The sequence below is a fragment of the Vigna unguiculata genome, chromosome 9 (genome assembly GCF_037176805.1).
Source record: "Vigna unguiculata cultivar grain cowpea cultivar isolate G323 ecotype 2 chromosome 9, ASM3717680v1, whole genome shotgun sequence".
NCBI classification, from domain to species: domain Eukaryota; kingdom Viridiplantae; phylum Streptophyta; class Magnoliopsida; order Fabales; family Fabaceae; genus Vigna; species Vigna unguiculata.
The window spans coordinates 46156165-46176301 of record NC_140800.1 but is presented as its reverse complement, the minus strand read 5'-3'; the positions used below and the strand labels follow the sequence as shown (position 1 = coordinate 46176301).

General features: G+C 32.9%; 2 protein-coding genes across 3 annotated transcripts; one reads left to right on the top strand and one right to left on the bottom strand.

Moving 5' to 3' along the window:
- The first annotated feature begins 1633 nt into the window (after window positions 1-1633).
- Window positions 1634-13399, top strand: LOC114163276 (kinesin-like protein KIN-7D, mitochondrial). Its single transcript, XM_028047491.2, has 25 exons — window positions 1634-2308; window positions 2412-2509; window positions 2667-2756; window positions 3010-3062; window positions 4442-4507; window positions 4870-4923; window positions 5121-5180; window positions 5729-5807; window positions 5944-6011; window positions 6329-6385; window positions 6484-6588; window positions 7002-7106; window positions 7318-7425; window positions 7505-7636; window positions 7752-7934; window positions 8181-8381; window positions 9093-9233; window positions 9525-9650; window positions 9767-9817; window positions 9988-10035; window positions 10226-10372; window positions 10987-11718; window positions 12727-12856; window positions 12969-13056; window positions 13151-13399. Exons 1-24 carry the CDS (start codon window positions 1980-1982, stop codon window positions 13049-13051), a joined length of 3246 nt encoding a protein of 1081 aa, XP_027903292.1. The 5' UTR covers window positions 1634-1979; the 3' UTR covers window positions 13052-13056; window positions 13151-13399.
- Window positions 13400-17258: 3859 nt separating this feature from the next.
- On the bottom strand, window positions 17259-18573 carry BZS1 (B-box zinc finger family protein). 2 transcript variants are annotated; one of them, XM_028049202.2, is made up of 3 exons: window positions 18071-18573; window positions 17589-17987; window positions 17259-17465 (listed from the first exon to the last, which is right to left on the bottom strand). In XM_028049202.2, the coding sequence occupies exons 1-3, from the start codon at window positions 18254-18256 to the stop codon at window positions 17343-17345; spliced, it is 708 nt and encodes a 235-aa protein (XP_027905003.1). In that variant the 5' UTR covers window positions 18257-18573; the 3' UTR covers window positions 17259-17342. The 2 variants fall into 2 exon arrangements, with proteins under 2 accessions (XP_027905003.1, XP_027905004.1); XM_028049203.2 differs by having other exon boundaries at window positions 17594-17987; window positions 18071-18569.
- Window positions 18574-20137: the final 1564 nt, after the last annotated feature.

Here is a 20137-nt window from a genome sequence, read left to right as displayed (position 1 = left end):
AGATTGGGTTATGATAGAAATTCATGTGTGATTCTAAGTCTCACATTGATTAGAGATGAGAAAGTAGAGTATTATATAACAATAAAGACTCATAAACCTATCGTTTTAAGGTTTTTGGTTGAAAGCGGTGTCAATACCTTGTGTGGTTGGACTCAGGTCTCATTGATGTTTATTTTCCCAGTAACCTCCTCCATAATTCCAACAAGTTGGAACCAATTTAAAATTTTGTATATAAATTCAAAACATCATATTTCAATTTCATATATATATCACATTCAATTTAAACTAGTCTTATAACATTTAATTTCATAAATGTGTTAAGGTTGGATTACAAGAATGAGCATGAAACTCATTTTCGATGAACACGCTATTTAATGAACCAAAGCAAGTATAAAAAAATTATACTCTAAACAAAATTATAACTATGAACTAAATACTTTCAATTATATCACTTATTAATTTATAAGAGTCTTAATCAAAGATTTTAATTCTTATAAGATTTTAATTTTTTATGTTATTGTCTAAATTGATATGACAATTATTCTTAATTTCTTCTTCTCTTTAGTCATTCTTAATTATCCTTATACTTTTTGTCTTATTTTTATCATGCCTTATTTGTTTTGTAGCGCTAACCCTAATAATAACCACTCATTACTAAATTATTTTATTCATATTGTTTTACTGGTCAAGAGTCTCTCTTCCTTTTGCGTTTGAGCATTTTGTGGTTCTGCCAACACAGCAAAACGTAACGTCAGCACCCAAAAGCCAACGGAACGTGTTCCCAATTTCAACGCAATTCATCCCAAAAGCTTCACAATGTAAAAAAAAAGTCACAAAGTAAACAAATTGAATTCAAACGTCAGATTACCATAATGCCCCCCAAAACGTAGAATCCAAAATTCAAATTATTTTCTTGTGATGCATTCATTAGTTGTTAATGTTAACAATGCCGTTTATTACATACTTGTCTTTGAAAATTCAGAACCTTTACCTTTTGTGGATTGATTAATGTTAACAACTCCCATTTATTACATCGTATTATTCATGTTTTTCAAGAAATGCATTGACTAGTGTTAACAACACACTTATTAACTAAATATTTCCTAACTAGATTTTTATTTTACATATATTAGGTTTTTATTTATAGAAATAAAATTCAAACACGGTAGAAGGAACCATTGGATTAAATTAAAGCTTACTTTCCATATAGTTGATTTAGTAAATGCTTAAAAGTTTAAATAAAAAGTCTTGTTTTAGGAGATTCGTTTCGTTCATTCTTTATGAGATGAATAAAAAGTCTAAAATAATAATAATTATTATAAAATAAAATTACAATGTTGTCTTATTATTGATGATGGAATGAAATAGAATTATTGGTGATCGGCGGGCGCAGTTATTCCCGCTCAACTTCGCATCCTATTTTTGAAAGTCATTCATTCCGTCAGCACTCTATTTTATCGTGCGCGGCGCGGGTCCTTCCAAACACTTTAATTCAATTTAAACCCTTTCGTTTCACCCACTTCATTATTGTCCTGGTAAACTTAAATTAAAAATTAAATTTAAATTTCATAATAAAATAAAAAATTCAATTTAAACTTTTCTCATTCAAAACTAAAATATTAAAAAAGGAAATTAAATTTGAACTGTGACAACGATGAGCATCTTCTCCGTTTTCTCTGCTCCCATTCATCTTCACTCACGGCTAGAGCTACTTCCTCTGTACTAAAGAAGACGAAACAATCTGTGTCTCCGTGCGCGTGCTGCATGCGTGCTTGCGTGTTTTCCTCTCTTTGTTTGTCTCATACAATAATATCCCAAACCATCTAAAGGAAGCAACGGAGAAAAGAAAATGAAAAGCCAGGAGAACCAAATTCTGATCCCTTTTCTCTGCATATCCATGTGAGACTTGTGACACATTCTCTTCCCCTCGCTGCGTCATTGGTTTCTACTGTGTCACCAGCTCGGTGAGAGTGAAATCAATGGCTTCCTCCTCGCGCGGAAGGAGTAGCTCGCCGTTTTCTTACCGTAAACCTTCCACTCCTTATTCATCCACTTCTTCCTCCTCTTCCTTCACCAACGGAAGGTTAATGCCGCGCTCCGGCTCTTCCTCTACGTCCTCGTTTTTCAACTCCGGTGGCCGATCCATGACGCCGAATCGTGGTCGCAGCGAGTCAACGTACAACGGCTCTCGAGGTTACGCCGGCCGTTCTCCGGTGGCGTTCGGGGAGGAGGACCTGATTGCGGAGCCGGTGGATTCGTCAAAGTCCGGCGATAGTATTTCGGTCACGATTCGGTTTAGGCCGTTGAGGTAATGCTTAGATCTGAGGTTGTGGTTTCAGATCCATTCGCTGCGCGATTGAATCGTCCGGTTTTTCCATTTGTGTTATCTGAGATTGAATTTTCGGTTGCAGTGAAAGGGAGTATCAGAGAGGGGACGAGATCGCGTGGTATGCGGATGGCGAGAAGATTGTCAGAAACGAGTATAATCTAGCTACTGCCTATGCATTTGGTATTGCTTTATGTCTTCCTCGTGCGTGTTGTGGTTATTCGTGTTGATTGATTTTTTATCAGTCAATGAGGCTTCTACTGGAAAATTGACTTTGATTTTGATGCCAGAGGAGAAACTGCGGATGCTAAATTTAGAATTCTGTTTTAATTTGTGGCAGATAGAGTTTTTGGACCTCATACAAATTCTGATGAAGTGTATGAAGTAGCGGCAAAACCTGTGGTGAAGGCTGCCATGGAGGGCGTGAACGGTATGGAGTGTTAATTTTGGATTCGATACAAAATGACAATGTGATACGAGCAGAGTCTAATTTTGGTACTATCAAGTTATTTTAATGGATTGAGGAAAACTGTTATGGTTGTATACTGGTTTAGTGTCTCCTTGAATGACTAGGTGGAACCGGTTAATTGTATTCTGGTATAGTGTTAAATTTCGAAGTCGTCTTCTTTGTTGTTCATCAATTGGTTGCTTGAAGATGATTTTTTTTTTTCTGCATATTGCAGGAACTGTGTTTGCCTATGGAGTGACAAGTAGTGGTAAGACACATACTATGCATGTAAGTGTCATTTTTTAAATTACTGATTTGATTTTCCTTTTTGTTTTCATTTTACGCTTTTTTTCTTCAAATCCATGTTTCGTGTATCGCCTTTCGTCAATCACCATGTCCCAAATTTGCAACTTGCGTGTCGTCCATATTTTGCAGTTTTCTTTTTCTTAGAGTTGGTTATTGTCAGACAAGGTCCGTGTTAACAAGATAGTGATGCTGTATTGGTTTATATTTTTGAACACGGCAGCACATATGCCATATGATATGTAGTACGTGTAAACATTCACGTGGTATACTTTTTTTTTTTGTGAAAAATATAGAATGTAATATTATTCCTGCTGTTCTTAGACATTCCGGTGGCTAAGGACTGTTTAGAAGTGCCGTACTGCTTGTTTCAATTCTTGAAGTGTGGCTTATATATATCTGTTGTACAACTAATGAATAATTTCTTAGAAGATTATTTTCTGGGTTGTGTTTAAAGGGGGGTTTTGATCCACTTATGGTTGACTTAATTTTCTGGACAGGATAAACAGTTAACTAGTATTTTTGTGTAGCAGAATCTGGTAAACTACCGATGAGCACTTTTATGACTGATGTAGGACGATCAATTACACATGAAACAACTTTTAGGGTTAGGGTCATTTTCGGTGGAAAATGGAAAACTTTATATAGGCAGTGCTGACAATGCATACATGAAACTATGGTTCAGTTCAAGTTCAAAAGGTATGTGTGCACGCATACATATCAAGATTACTTTAAAAGAACTAAGCTAAGTATAGGAGTTTTGTAGTCTAATGTGATTTAGTTATGAAAATCACATACATTAATGCAGTCGTTGAAGCTTTTTATTTCCATCCACTAAAAGTAGTTTTGATAGCATATGCTTGCTACCCATTTAACATAGCCTTACGTTCAGACCGTCAATTTCTCTCCCACTGGTTGAATTATAGAAAGTATGACATTATCAAGTGATTTGGTCTCTGTGAAAGTTTGTAACCATGATCTGATCTACTATGTCCTTTATGCAAAAGTAACAATAAGAAATCTTCTTGGGTGACTGATACTGCTCCTTATATGCATTTTATATCGGGCATATAAAAGATGGTAACATGTTATGCTTACTTATTGTAAGTTGCAGCCATTTGTATAACGATCCTATTAGCATGTCCACTGTAGAAGTTTAAAATTTGGTTGTAGCTTGCTTTGGCTTGCCAATGCTTGATTAACTTGTAGTTCTTACCACATTTGACGTTGTCATGTTTCTTGCTTCGTTTTCAAAGTATTTAATGCCTTTGAAATGCATTTTGTAATATATTCTTTTCTGTATAGACATGATCTCTCCAGTTATGTCTCTAAGCTATGATTTTGTTTCCAATAACAATGTGCAGGGAGACCAAAATTCACCTGGTATTATACCCCTGGCTATAAAGGATGTATTCAGTATGATCCAAGATGTAAGATTATTTTCCTAGCTCAGTAGTTGTTGATTATTTAAACCACACATTCCGCATCATGCCGTCGTTGTTCATTATAGTTTATGCTTTTAAATCATGTGTGGCGGCTATATCTTTTGTTATTTGTGTCTGTATCTATCATGTGTGTCAGTCTCTTGCTTTGTTCTCTACATAGTCATCTAGGTGCTCCTTGTAGTTACTTTCAAAGGATTACCTGCAAGACTACTTGAGCTCTAGGTTCTGATTCATAATAGTTAATAGTTGCTAATTCAACTTGACTTGAATTGATTACCAAAGTATTCCATCTTAATTTTATTTTACTCTCATCTTGCTTGGAGTGCCTAACTGTATTTTTACTGCAGACCCCGGGAAGAGAATTCTTACTCCGAGTGTCATATCTAGAAATATACAACGAGGTAAATGACAAAACATCCCTTGTACCATCATTTTTGTGCTGAACACAATTCAGCCCTTGTACAGTTACGCTTTTTTTCTTGCCTTAAATTTTCCATCCTGCCTCTGTCATTGATTGTCTCCTTCTTGCTTGTTATATTGTTTGTGCGTTAATGTTTGGTATAATGAAAATATTTTGGTTGTTTCTTTTTGGTATCAGGTGATAAATGATTTACTTGATCCAACTGGCCAAAATTTACGAGTTAGAGAAGATGCACAGGTTTCTTGTGTTACTATTTCTTCTCAATTGAATTCTGTTTAGAGTACTTGATCTACTATTTTTATTCTATCTGTAAATGACAGGTCTCTTGATCTGTTTTCATTTGGCTTTCATATACATCAATACTGATATTTCTAGTCATCTTGGAATGAAGTGCATGTATTATGTATGAACTTTTAATCTGAGAGTAAAACTACTTTGGTGCTGTTGTTGATACTAAATTGGTTCTCTGGTGAATTCTGATATTTGAGTATTATTATTTTTTCCACTTTTTTTTTTTTTTTTTTGCTACACTTACAATGTATTACAATGTAATTTTGACCATGTTCATGTAAGAATATCTATGTTTTTGTTGTTTTTATGTTTGTATATTAAAGGATTAGCTTCTAAGTTGGAATCATGTATTATACTTTCCATTAAAGAAATAAAATGACAGCATTTGTAATTCAAGGAAAATTTAGGAATTAAATTTGAACTTGATACGTTATGTTTTCTTTCTCTAGTCTAATTGGAACGTACTTTATTTTTTATTGTGATTTGTTTTCCAGGGAACTTATGTGGAGGGTATAAAGGAAGAAGTTGTTTTATCTCCTGGACATGCACTTTCCTTTATTGCTGCTGGAGAAGGTAATTATCTTGAGAATGATAGTGGCACGATTCTGCCCATTCCTTTTCAAAATTGTATGTGTCATATATTACCAGAATCTTGACTAATGGTTGGTTCAGAAACATTTGTTGACAATTTTTTTTTTTAACACGGCAGAGCACCGTCATGTTGGATCGAACAATTTTAATCTCTTTAGCAGCCGGAGTCACACAATATTTACACTGGTAAGCATGCTTGATATGGTAGTTGCTGCAATTGTATAAAAAATACCTGACTCAGGCCTGAGGCTTTGTAGTTTCAAAAAATGCTAACTTGCCAAATGTATATACTTGTGCGGATTGCTGTACTTGTCTTTTCTGCATACATCTTAAACCTGATTGATGATTGCTGAAAATATGTTTAGTGATTATATAGGTAATGTATTTTTGCTTTCTGTCTGACATGAATCTCTTTAGGCCAGTTTTTTTTTTTTTTATTATTATTTTTATTTTTAAAAAAAACAACCGAGCTCTCTTGTTAATGTTTTCCAATACATTTGCAGATGATAGAGAGCAGTGCCCATGGTGATGATTATGATGGAGTCATCTTCTCTCAGCTAGTACGTAAAACTTTTTTATGGCTTCCCAAAATATTTCAGTTTATACTACTGATCGGACATTGTTTTTTAACTTTTTTTTTTCCCGTTTTCTTCTTCAGAACTTGATTGATTTGGCTGGATCTGAGAGCTCAAAAACTGAAACAACTGGATTAAGAAGAAAGGAAGGATCTTACATCAACAAAAGTCTTCTGACACTTGGAACTGTAGGTGTTACAAAATTTGTTTGTCAATGTAGTAGTTGGTTATGCATTATTTTTGTACGTCAGATCACTGTTTATAATCTCTATGTTTTTATTACAAGGGAGCAGCTGTGAGAATTTGTTTGTACGTGAGCTGACTTGCAATATCTTTGTTAAAAGATATGGTTATAACTGGTTGAAATGAATTCTTTTTTGAAAATTTTATTGGGTAATGAAGCAGCTAGAAATTATTTTATTAGCAATATATCTAATTCTGTTATATCTTGATAAAAAACAAGTATCTATTAGGCCGTGCCAAGGCTTCACTTTTTGTTTTAGCAGGAATAGATGAAATCTTATATATTATTTTTGTATTGTTTTTGGGAGTGGGTGGGGGGTCTTAGGTTTTGTCTTGATTTTGTGATTTCATTGTGAAGGTTATCGGAAAATTGAGCGAGGGGAAGGCATCTCATGTTCCTTATCGAGATTCAAAGCTGACCCGCCTCTTGCAATCTTCTCTTAGTGGACATGGGCATGTTTCAGTGAGTTTTGGGTTCTACAGCATTTTCAATTATTATATGCTTTAAGTATATTTTCTGTCTCTTGTATTCCGTAGAGTTATTATTCTATTTGAATGTGATTCTTTAGTTAGGGATGGGTATTCTGGTTTCTTTCTTGCATTTTGTCCCTGCACTGTTAGATTGTCTGTGTATAGTCACCGCATTAAAATTTCTTGTAATGTGAAAATTTCAGCTTATATGCACAGTAACTCCGGCGTCCAGCAATATGGAGGAAACTCATAATACCTTGAAGTTTGCCAGCAGGGCAAAACGAGTAGAAATATATGCTTCCCGCAATAAGGTTGGCTCAAGCTTGTGATATCTATGCATGCCTTAAGCATGAAAGTTTTCTTATTCATTGTGGAATTATTTGTTAACAGATTATTGATGAGAAATCTCTAATTAAGAAGTACCAGAGAGAAATTTCTGTCCTGAAACTAGAACTCGATCAACTAAAGAAGGGGATGCTAGTTGGTGTCAATCATGAGGAAATTTTGACCTTAAAGCAAAAGGTTTTTAGCTTTCCTGATATTCATTTCTACTGTTAGTTTTTACTTTTTACACACGCTACATGTGATTTGTAACCATCTTTGCTTTTTTAATTATTTTGTACTGTTATATGCGTAGTTGGAAGAAGGTCAAGTGAAAATGCAATCAAGATTGGAGGAAGAGGAGGAAGCCAAAGCTGCTCTTATGAGTAGGATCCAGAGGCTAACCAAACTCATTCTGGTTTCGTCAAAGAATGCAATTCCTGGATATCTAACTGATGTTCCCAACCATCAACGAAGTCATTCTGTTGGCGAGGATGATGTGAGCATACTTCAGTTAATTACAGCAATTTTTTTTTTCTTTAAAATTTCGTTTTCAATTTTAATTTCAAGTGATTGTTTCTTCTGTCACTAATTTAATAAATCATTCCTTGTTGGACATGCACAGGGGCTTTCATGTAAACCATTCCTGAAAGCCCTTATGTTAAAATTAGACTTTCATTATGGACTTTATGGACCAGGTGGCAAAGACCCTACAACGTGTTTTTTTTTTTCTTTTATTTTTCAGAAAGTTGATGCCTCGCCTGATGGTGTGTTGATTGAAAATGAGAGTCAGAAAGATATTTCTGTGGTGTCATCTGATCTGTTTCATGACGTTAGACATAAAAGATCTTCTAGTAGATGGAATGAAGAGTTCTCCCCAGCTAGCAGTACTATAACTGAATCAACACAGGCTGGTGAACTGATCAGTAGAACAAAATTGACAATGGTAAACTAAAAATTTGTCTGTAACAACGTGTTATTTTTTATTTTTTCACACTTCAATTTATGCTTTTAAATAAGTTTTTCAGATAGATGATGCGGTATTAGGATGGGATCAGAAACTTAAAAAAGTATATATCTAGGACAAGTTTTTTTTTTTTTTTTTTTTTTTCCGATGTCAATGGCCAGAGTGATTGAGGCGTGTACTAGAGCATCCTTGGGAGGGCATTTATCTAACTAGGACATTTTATGCGTGGGGTTGGATACTTATGGGTAAGCGGTCCAATAGTAGATGGCATGATAGCTCAACGATCCTTTTTAGGACAAATTTTGATATTCATATTAAGAAGTTTTAAGGTGAGGATTGTCTCCATTTATATACTATAATTGGTCTTGTATATAGTCTATGATGGATTTCTATTAACATTCTTGCTTTTGGGTGCTATTTTGGAATTCTAAAATAAGATGTAAAACGTGTCTAGAACAAATTTCTACTTGAATTTTCCTCTCTAATTCTAGAACAAATTTTTCAAAATTAAAAATTAATAATTTAGGCCAATGATCTCCATAGCTTTATTCATGACAGAATGTGTTCAATTGGGTCCCATGGTCCTAAACTTCTTTTACCTTTTTCTTTCTTATTTATGCAATCATTATTTAAGTAGTTTGTTGCTGTATGCTTTAAAATTGTGACTCGGGACTGCTAATTGAATTGTAGGGTGGGATGACAGCGTCAGATCAGAAGGATCTTCTGGTTGAACAAGTCAAAATGCTAGCTGGAGATGTTGCTTTAAGTACTAGCACTCTGAAGCGGTTGATGGAGCAATCTGTAAATGACCCTGAAGGCTCCAAAATTCAGGTATTTTGCTTTGTTTTCAGACAATGTCGCATTAACTTTCTCTCTAATATTTTTTATTCGTCAATAATGATGTCTCCAAATACACGTTCTAACAATATCAATCGAGTTTGTTTGATGCATTTACTGATGCCAAACAACACTCTGGTATTGTTTTGATTCCCCTCACATTTTTCTGTAATCCTTAGTACTTGACATGCCATTTTTAATCGATTGATAAAATTATAACAAAAGTTACTATCTTCATTCCTAACTGAAATGCTTGTGTTCTTTAAAATGCTGTCTCAATTACAGATTGAGAACTTGGAACGTGAGATCCAAGAAAAAAGGAAGCAAATGAAGGTGTTAGAGCAAAGATTAATTGAAATTGAGACCGGAGATTCTCCAGTGTCTAATTCGTCACTAGTTGAAATGCAGCAGGTTAGAGATATTGTTGGTATTGAAATTTAACAAATATAGATTTGAAGCCTGGAAATTTATGTAAATGCTATGAAAAAGGTCATATATGCTTTTTCTTCATGGTTTTGTTGTTACAGACAGTGACAAGGTTAATGACTCAATGTAATGAAAAGGCCTTTGAGTTGGAGGTGAGTAGTATTTTAGCTTTGTTCGGGTGTTATTGAGCTGTCATTTTATTTCCAATATTGTGTCCCCCCTCCCTCGAGTATTTAGCAATTGCATTATACGTTTTAGCATAGTCTGTGATCAACGATGGCCACTCTTTCAAAAAATTAATGTGTTTTTAAAATATCTGTAGCTAAAATCTGCAGACAACCGTGTCCTTCAGGAACAGCTAAATGATAAGGTACTTGCTTTTATTAGTCTTACTGCTTTCTTACTTTTTGGCCTTTTCTTTCCACTTTTGAGCTAAGCTACTTGGATCCTTATGCCAAACCTTTTTTTTTTCCCTACCTGAAATTAAGGATGATATAACTTTATCAGAATACAAGTTTGTGTTGGTAGTCTTCCTCTTCAGTTTTTTCTTTTCTTAACAGTGTTCTGAAAACCGAGAGCTGCAAGAAAAGGTGAAGCAGCTAGAGCAGCAACTTGCAACAGCTCCTAGTGGTACATTGTTAACGTCTTCTGAACAGTGTGCATCAGGAGAACACGCTGATGAGTTGAAAAAGAAAATACAATCCCAGGTAGCTTTTCTTTTGTAGTAGTATAGTTGAATATTTTATATGCTTTTTTGTCAGTAATTAAATCAAGCTGCAAAAGTTGAAAACTTTGACCGGATAGAAAATGATTGATTGGACCAAAACTTACCTTATAGAAAGCTATGTAACTTTATTGGAAAGCATAAAGGTAGTTACACTAGTAAAGTTAATTGTAGGCACCGCACAAAATTGCACAAAATTGTAAGCACCATTCAATTAGAGTCATAAGTTGAAAGGATATTTATTGACAATTCCTTCTTGAGTGGATTGTCTAAAAAAATTAATATTATAATGTTTTGTAAAGCCTATAAAAGGCTAATCTTGAACCAAGAGTAATGCATCAATTTTAGATTGAAATATATTGAGTAGAAGCACTCTCTTCCTCTTGTTTCCACTGTATGTGTATGAGTGTTATTTGATAAAATTATGTCCCACCGATATTCTATTTACTTTGTTTTTGTTGTTTTTTCCTTCGTTTTATATAATTTTGTATTCCCATCTTATTAATGAAATTCCGTGTGAAGATTGATATTTAAAGTAATTTAAGGCTTCAGTGTTTCATCCTATACTAAATGGCCATTTCTCTTCCCTATTTTCAGGAAATTGAAAATGAAAAGCTAAAACTAGAGCAAGTTCACTTGTCAGAAGATAATAGTGGGTTGCGTGTTCAGAATCAGAAACTCTCTGAAGAAGCTTCTTATGCCAAAGAACTGGCCTCTGCTGCTGCTGTGGAGCTGAAAAATTTGGCTGGGGAAGTGACAAAACTTTCATTGCAGAATGCAAAGTTGGAAAAAGAATTGATGGCTACGCGAGATCTGGTCAACTCTCGTGGTGCTGTTGTGCAAACAGTTAACGGTATTAACCGCAAGTTCGGTGATGCAAGATCTGGAAGAAAGGGGAGGATTTCGAGCCGTGCTAATGAAATTTCAGGAGCTATTGTGGATGATTTTGAGTCATGGAATCTTGATGCTGATGATTTGAAGTTGGAACTACAGGCTAGGAAACAAAGAGAGGCAGCTCTGGAGGCTGCATTAGCCGAGAAGGAATTTGTAGAGGAACAGTACAGGAAAAAAGCTGAAGAGGCCAAGAAAAGAGAAGAGGCCTTGGAGAATGATCTAGCAAATATGTGGATCCTTGTTGCCAAGTTGAAAAAAGAAGGGGATGCTGTTCCAGAATCGAACATGGATAAAGAAAATGATGGTGCGCAACACTTAAATGGTACAAAAGTTAATGACATTGAAAGTAATATATTTCCCAAGGAGCAGCTTTTTGATGCACCAAAAACAGATGATGAAATTCCCAAAGAAGAGCCATTGGTTGTTCGCCTCAAGGTAACCCTATTATGGAATTATTTAAATTTTTCTTCGTCTCAGAAAATTTTGAACTGATTTTCAGTTAGTTTTGAAATTATTGAGTCTGGTCGGGAATAAGGAAAATAAAGAATAAAGACAATGAATAATGGATATTAAATCAAATTTGATTTGATTTTGATAAAAAAAAATACGGACCCAATATTTTTATGTATCTATTTATAGTTTATCGGTTTAAATTTCAACACTATTTTTGCAAACTAACTTGTATGTGCTGTCTTTATATAGACCATTCTCATTAATATTTATCTCTTCCGAGTCTATAGAGTGATTACCATAAATTTGATTAGGGGTTACAACTTTCTCCTTCTATTAGTTCAGAGTAGCAAGCTTAACTGAGCATTATTATACTTCTATTCTTTCGTTGAAAATACACCGAAACAGTCCATTAAGTAGGCCTAATCTTATGTAGGAAGACATACAAATCTGACAAAAGAAAATTGTCTGTAATTTTATATTTAATTAAATAACTTATTTTGTTTATATATCATAATGATCGTCTCGAGAAAGCCAAATGAAAGAATATCTCTTGCAAACTTGTAGTTATAAAAAGAAACGAAATTTCTCAGTATTTAAATTGCGATCTGCAATGAACTACTTTCTGTAACTTACAGAAAGTCAACCACATTTATTTTAGTTCTTAATAATCAATGCATTGGACCTTCATCGTGAAAATGAGTAAGATCTTGTTGAATAGATTTTACTATATTTCTTGATTGAGAAATTATTCAAATATGACTTCTGATCATAGCTTGTTTGTTCTCTTTTATTTTTGTAATGCATGACTAAAAGAAAACAAATTATAATTGAACAAAAATAATGATAAAAACACTAACTCAATATTAGTTGTATTCTTAGTGCACGTGGACATCATTTGAGAGATTTTCATTTTCTAAAATTTGTTATGCAACTCATTTCTGAGACTTAAATGAGTTATGTTAATAAGGTTGGTAGAATTTATGATTTCAGGCGCGCATGCAAGAAATGAAGGAAAAAGAACTCAAGTACCATGGGAATGGCGACGCCAATTCCCATGTTTGTAAAGTATGTTTTGAATCCCCAACTGCAGCAATTCTACTTCCATGCCGACATTTTTGTTGTAAGTCTTTTCCTATCTTGTCTGAATCTGTTAGTCTAACTTTTGTTGGTGATTTTATTTTGTGTATACAATTTTTGTCAGAATACTTATAGCCTCTCGTTTGATCTTGCAGTGTGTAAATCTTGTTCACTTGCATGTTCTGAGTGTCCAATATGCCGCACAAATATTACAGATAGGATTTTTGCTTTTACATAACAGAGGTCCTACCATTTATCTTTTACAATATTATTGTGAACTGCATCAAAATGAGTAAAATATTAACTATTCCCCTTTTCGGTTTTCTAATCTTTGCAGGTATCCCATTGAGTTAATATACTCCATGCTATAATGGGTGTAATTCTTTTATTAGTTTGCTTGTACGTAAAGCCGTTCAAAAGGTATATCAAAATTTTCTTTCTTCTATACTACCCCATGGGAACTGTATAATAGGGGAGACAAAGGGGTGTGGAGAAAGAATGTAAAAAGGAAAGAAGTGCAAACTGCACTGCTAAAGTACATATGCACTATACCTATGTTTTATAAATCCAGCAGAATTTTGTTGCCCATCCTGTGGTCCTTTACTGAGTGTAAGTGCACTGAGTTTTTTTTTTTTTTTGTTCGTTCTGCGGATGCACTGCCATCGATGTTTCATACCCATTATCTATCAGTACGATACCCATATTTAATGGGGTCCCAGTACCAGTCTTGGAACATAGTTGCTTTGTTAGAGTTTAACCGGAATCTTCGCGAGTCTCTTTTCAGAAAACTATCTTATAATTTTAACTTTTGGATATGTTTTAACGAACTTCTCTAAAAATATTTCTAAGAGAAAGTATAAAAAATAATTTGTGCTCGAGTTACAGATAAGAATTTAACAAAGATACGTGAGAAATTTTTCACCAAAATTAATTTTTACATTAGTAATATGTATAGGATCATAGGGAAAAGTAGATATACGAAGAGGTTAGGCAAATTATATAGAGTTGTTTTTAGGCGTGGGGTGATCTACTTAGAGAGGGCGGTTGCTCGCAATAACCAATTCGAGACTCGTGGGCATGGCTACATTACTGGTGTTTAGCACTAATTACAGAAGATCAGTGTTTGTGAACTAGTCCCTAGTGATTGGTCATATATCGTAGCCTCACTTAGTAGATAAAGTTTTCTTGTTTTTTCTTCTTTTTAGAAAGTGTCTTTCGTTTGAGTACTTTTCACAACACGATATGTGAACAAATACTTTTAAGAACAAAAAAAAATTGAAACCGTCATTTGATTTTGATAACTCTAATAGACTAACTTTAATCCCCTAATTGCCACTTTTGGTAATTTCTAGATGTCACCGAGGAAAATGTATAATAATTTTAAAAATAAAATATTTGTAAAGTGAAATAGAATAACATTGAAGTGACGTTCTAATTTAGCTAAAGAGAGTTGTATTGCTTAATTTGATAAAGTGAATAAATGGTACCGTTTTCACGTCAAATAAATCAAACAAATACTATTTAATGAGATTTGGTGCTAGGTAAATTGAGGATTTAATTTAAACGTAGTCACTGTTTATGTTTATCATTTTAATATTTTGATAATAACTTGGTCAGCCTATTTAACTGAAAAAACTTCGTTTTGTTGGGCTTTATTAATTAAAATAGTACTCAGGAGATGTTCTTGACTTCCGTTTTGATTCAATTGTAGGCATATAAATCGTAGTTACGTTTAACGTTTGGCATCTGCGGTCTTCAACATGGGAATTGTTCTGGTCGAAAAGTAATTTCGTTATACATGGTGCAGAGCTTAGTTGTTAAGATAAGTTTATTTTGATGAAATAATATCTTTAATTTTTAAGAAATAAAAATAAAATGACTTCTTCGATTATATTGAACATGTCATCTTAATATGAACAGAAAAGCAATACTGGTGTCTGTTTAAACCTTGCTTTTAGTTGAGGTAATTGACATTAAAATGAACCATATGCACCGGGTATCGGAGGCAACTATGATTAAAGAAAAACATCTCCCTCTTCAGGTTGGGTAAATAACATAAGAGCTTGTTTAAATAAGTAGTTTAATTAGTAATAAACTCTCATCATATAAGAACATAATCATAAACTCCAGGAAACTTTATAAAGCAAGGTAGAAACACGTTTGGTAAACTTTATCTTATGATTTATTAAGAAAAAAAACGTTCAGTATCAAATATTTAAGATATGACTTATGGTACGCTTAATCGGGAGGGAAAAATATAAACCAAAGAAACTACTAATAAATATACATTTTCTTTTGTTTGTTTGGAGAAAACAATATACAAGGAAGAGGGAGAATAAAGTGAAAACAAAAGAAAGTTAACATACATTTAGGTCTAAAATAAACTTTGAAATACAGTTAAAAAAAAAAGCTTGATTATTATTTTTTATGCTAATATTTATTTTTGTTCGATTAAATCTTTTATGTGTTAAATCGACTCGATGTAACTTCTTTTCTTTAAGTCATTCAAAAAATGACCATGTGTCCATAAAAAATTTAGTCATTAATTGGGCTATATTTTTTTTTGGACTCAATTGAGTTCCAAAATTGGTTAGAAAAAGATATTGTGGTTAGTTTGGTAAAATCAATGTTAACAATCTTAAAAAGTTTGAGTCTAAATTATCTTCTCCATCTCTAACTCCTTTTTTTCTGTTGATACAATCTCACCTAAATTATCTCTTTCATATCCATGATTGATTTCTTTAGATTTAAAATCACAAATATAATATTTTCATCGAAAATGAACACATAAACTCATTTATGACTTTTGATCCGTTCCCAAGATCTATAAAATACAAGATTGACAAAAAATGGATCAAATTGTCTTAATATAAAAAATATAGGACCAAAATACTAGTTAAACCTTTTATTTTACTTCAATATTATTATTTTTCAAACAACATTAACATTAATTTAACATATAATAAAACTTAATTGAAAAAAATATTAAACCAAAAACAAATCAAAGTCTAAAATATAGGCCAACAACGATAATTAAACAAAAAACATAAACGTCTTGTAAAAATTAAATTGATTTTTTTTCTCTAGCAATAAACAGAAAAATAACACTTTAATTATCATTACACTAAATTAACTAATGAAAATTTAATTAAAAGAAATAGCAAATAATAAAAGAGGTAAATACTAGCACTATTTTTTTTTTACTTTGATGACCGAGTTTATATTTGAATTATTATATGCAACTTTACTTCTTCGTTTTTTCTTTCCATTTAAGTTTTAAAATTTTCTCTATTTTTTTCACTTTTTCTTTATATTCAAACAATGTAAATCTTAAAAGGAGAATAATTTTAAAATAAAATAAAAGAATAATAAATACTTGAAAATTTAAGTGTGAATCATGTAAAAAATAGAAAGTTGAGTTAAAAGATTTATAAATTCATTATTTATGGCAATTGCTTATTTATTGCTTATGTATGAATTAGACTTATCTATTATTAATATTATATTTATTGAAAGTACTAATATAAAGAGAGTCACTTTATAAACTTTTACATGTGATCCTAGTTTAATGAACCTATCACAAATTATATACCGAATCCTAATTAGAAAAACTGATCACAAATTTGCTTACCCAATCCTCATTTACGAACACCCTTTGCTGTCAATATTTTATAAATATCCTTCGATTTATTCTCTTCTCCCTTTATCTTTGTGAGCATCAAATAACATGTTTCTTCCAACACAACAACTCAGAAGAACAATTAGATTTAAGAAGATTGAGTCTCTGTTCAACTAAACCTTGGTGTATAATGCAAGGTTGAATTTAATTTAACAACGCATCTTGATCATAATAAATATCGAAAAATTATGATACGAATCCAGTTCTAATGAAATTTGAAAGAGAAATGAGGCTTGTACCAACCCCCCATGTTTTTGAAGCTTGCGTGAAGTCGTTCTCTGAATATCCCCAAGGTGACGAAATTAACAGCTTCAAAAATCTTGCTATCCATCACGATCAATCAACGTCGCATTACAACTAGGCAAAAACTGTCGGTTGTTCTTGTTTTTTAATAGCATTGACTACGAATTATGACAATTTGATAGCCATGTTACCAAAATACTCCATAGCTTTAAAGATTCATAATTCATTAGCAACACCTTTTTTATACGCATAAAGTTACAAGTCATATCAGAAAATGCTCGATTTCCAGTTCGAGAAAGTGGAGCATGATATTCTCAGTTGCGCTATTTCAATGAATTCATCTTCATATTTATGGAAGTATGGACCCCAAAATAATATTATACTAATCAGTCAAATCAGAATAATAAGAACAATAAAAAACAGTTTTAAGAGGCTGAAATAGTGGTTGGAACTCGGGAGTGTAGAATGAAGAATAAGTTTATAAAAAGAATGCAAGCAATCAAGCACAGAACCCAAAAAGAAATGCAGATAACAAAACCATAGAAGATATTTTCCAACAGATTTTTACAAGTACTTGGTCTAGATTTTTTCTCAATCGACAACCAGTTTAAGAAACGGCACAACACAACCATAACACCCCCCATTTGGAATTTCCTAAACTCCAACCAACCAAACACGTCCTAACTTGAACTAGATCTTGCTCCTGAAACGCGCAGCCATGGTTCTGCTTCTGCGACCACAACGACAATACAACAGCAACAAAAAAAAACACGGTTCAAAGTTGTTAAGCGAAACCTCAGAACAAAAACAAGTTTTGTAAGTTGTATATTATATTATAAGGTGTAAAGCAAACCTTACAGAAACCATTATTAGGTGGGAATGAACCATCGAGAAGTTCTTCGAAACAGTAACCGGGTATGGTCTCGATCAAATACTCAGAAATGCTGCTGGTGGAAACCGAGCCAGTGTCACTTCCCACGTTGTCTTCAGCCTTGCAAGAGGAGCTTAGATTTTCATTGGAAATTGATCTGGGTGTGTTGATTCTAGATCGAGCGTTTTTTCCTTCAGTGAGTGTATCGGTGCAATTGGTGGAGGAGGAAGCAGAATCCAAAGAATTTGCGGAGAGCTTCACCCCCGTGAGAAGAAACCTGTTATGCTTCTGAGTATGTTCGTTCGCTCTGTGGATTGGAAGGTCACATTCCCTGCAGAACAAGGCCCTGTCCTCTTGGCAGAAGAGATACGCACGCTTCTCCTGTTAAAAGAAGCCATCTTTTTAAGAAAAAAAAAACGAAGTTTGGTTTTTGAAGATGCAAGAAGTTTAAGGAGTGAGTGTACTTGGCAGATATCACAGAGAGGAAAGTCTTTGGAGGTGGGGAAGATGAGAGAGAAACGAGGGTGTTTGGTTGCAAGCTTGTTGGCGTGGTGAATGGTGCGATCGCAGGCATGGCAAAGAGCAGCTTCATCTGCAGGACAGAAAACAGTGGCTTCCATTTTGTCACAGACATCACAGTGGATCTTCATGTTGGAAGAGTTAGAAGAGAAGAGAAGAGAAGAGAAGAAAAGAGAAGAAAAGAGAAGAAAAGAAAAGAAGGTTGAATTGATGATGGTGGTGGGGTGAGAGTGTGTATGGGGACAAAAGAATTATGGGCGACTTGGCTTTAGGTTGAGCCCTATTTAGTGTCTTCTGACTTTCACAGAAATCTGGATTGGGAGAGCACCAACTTGCTTCTCCTTCTGAAAATTTTTATTCTCAACATATTCCAAACACCTTTCACTCTCATTCTCTCTGCTTCGCTACTTCGAAGGCATGGCCTGCGTTATCTTCATTCTATTGCTTCGTTTTATGTTTTCTTCTTCAATTTAATCAAAATAAAGTCTTGTTATGAACTTAACACTGATTTAACATGTTAAACAACTTTCCTTCCTGTAATTTGAATACATTACATGTAGTCCTTACTTATTCGTTAGTTTTGGTTATCACTTCAATCCTTCTTATTGTTGTGTTTCAGACCATCTTTAATAACTTTGCACCATTGCCAAACTCTTCCCTCATAGTTTATTAAAAGGTTAAATATTTTGGTCCCTTAACTTTCAATGAATTTTGGAATGAGTCTATTTCGAAACTTTGGACTAATTTAGTCTTTTATCTCTCGAAATATGTGGATTTATTCCTTTTAATCAAATTTTATTAGATTTATTTGATGTTACGTATGCATTTCAGAATTGTATTTAAGTTGTTTATACTCTTTGACACATTTTTGATTTAATGTTAAGTTAAATACTATTATGAAACACGCTTGAAATTTTAAATAAATTTAACAAAATTTTATTAAAATGATTAAATTCATGTATATCGAAAGATAAATGACTAAATTGATACAGAGTTTCGAAATAAACTAATTCCAAAATTCATCGAAAGATAAGAGACCAAAAACATATTTAACCCGTTAATAAACAAAGGATGATTTTTTGTTGAAGACATGGAAAAATGGTAAGAAACTATTTAAAACGTCTTGAGTTGTTATGAAGTTAAATGCTACTAGAAACTATTTAAAACTATTTACTCACGTAAAATGATACTTGACAAAAAAAAATTACAAACTTTTGACAAACTACCTTTTTAGCTAAAAAGGTACTAATTTATTATTTCATTTTGGTTAAAAAAAATGTTTTATTTTATTTATGGAAACTTTGTCAAATTTATCAAAAATAATTGTCAAAAAATAATTTTTCATTTACATTATTTATCAAAATTTAGGAAATATTAAATCTTATAAAATATGTAAAAATAAGCGGAAGAGGAAAAAATATAGAAAAATAATCGAAGCAATATCTCCTCATGAAACAATTTTAAAGATTCATTTTCTATAATGGCAAGTTAGATATATTATAATATAATTTCATATATTTTCTCTATACTTTATTTCTCTTTTTATCTTTCTCTCAAAAGACAAGTTATGATGAGACATTTCATTACACTTGCTATTTTTGTACCACTAAATGATTTTATTTTGATCGATTGCTTGCCATATTTAATTTCCTTACTTTTCTAGAAAAATTAAGGGTGCCATTTTAATATAGTATTAAGAAACCGAAATTGGACAAAAGAAGAGTAAAAGAAAGATATTAATAAATGCGAGAAAGAGAGTGAGAAGTGGTTTCAAAGTTTAAATTGCTTTTATTATGAAGTAGTTATGAAGAAACAAGTTCATGCATGCAAGCTTATCTAGCATAATAGCGTCATTAAGAGCCATCGCCATTAATGAGATCAAACACTTGTTTCTAAAATTATGAAAAATATTTAATATATTGATAACAATTAAAATATATCACAAAATCTTGTTCTTGAAATTGGTTATAGAAATTAAATTAGGATATAAATTAATTATCTTGGCAATGGCA

What these genes read in the sequence shown, in the direction of transcription:
- LOC114163276 (XM_028047491.2), top strand. Translation starts at nt 1,980, where the DNA reads ATGGCTTCCTCCTCGCGCGGAAGGAGTAGCTCGCCGTTTTCTTACCGT. An exon ending in AGCTACTGCCTATGCATTTG is followed by an intron (nt 2,510 to 2,666) that starts GTATTGCTTTAT and finishes AATTTGTGGCAG; the next exon opens with ATAGAGTTTTTGGACCTCAT. An exon ending in GTAAGACACATACTATGCAT is followed by an intron (nt 3,063 to 4,441) that starts GTAAGTGTCATT and finishes AACAATGTGCAG; the next exon opens with GGAGACCAAAATTCACCTGG.
- BZS1 (XM_028049202.2), bottom strand. Translation starts at nt 18,256, where the DNA reads ATGAAGATCCACTGTGATGTCTGTGACAAAATGGAAGCCACTGTTTTC. An exon ending in CTCTCTGTGATATCTGCCAA is followed by an intron (nt 17,988 to 18,070) that starts GTACACTCACTC and finishes TTCTTTTAACAG; the next exon opens with GAGAAGCGTGCGTATCTCTT. An exon ending in CTAATAATGGTTTCTGTAAG is followed by an intron (nt 17,466 to 17,588) that starts GTTTGCTTTACA and finishes TTGTGGTCGCAG; the next exon opens with AAGCAGAACCATGGCTGCGC.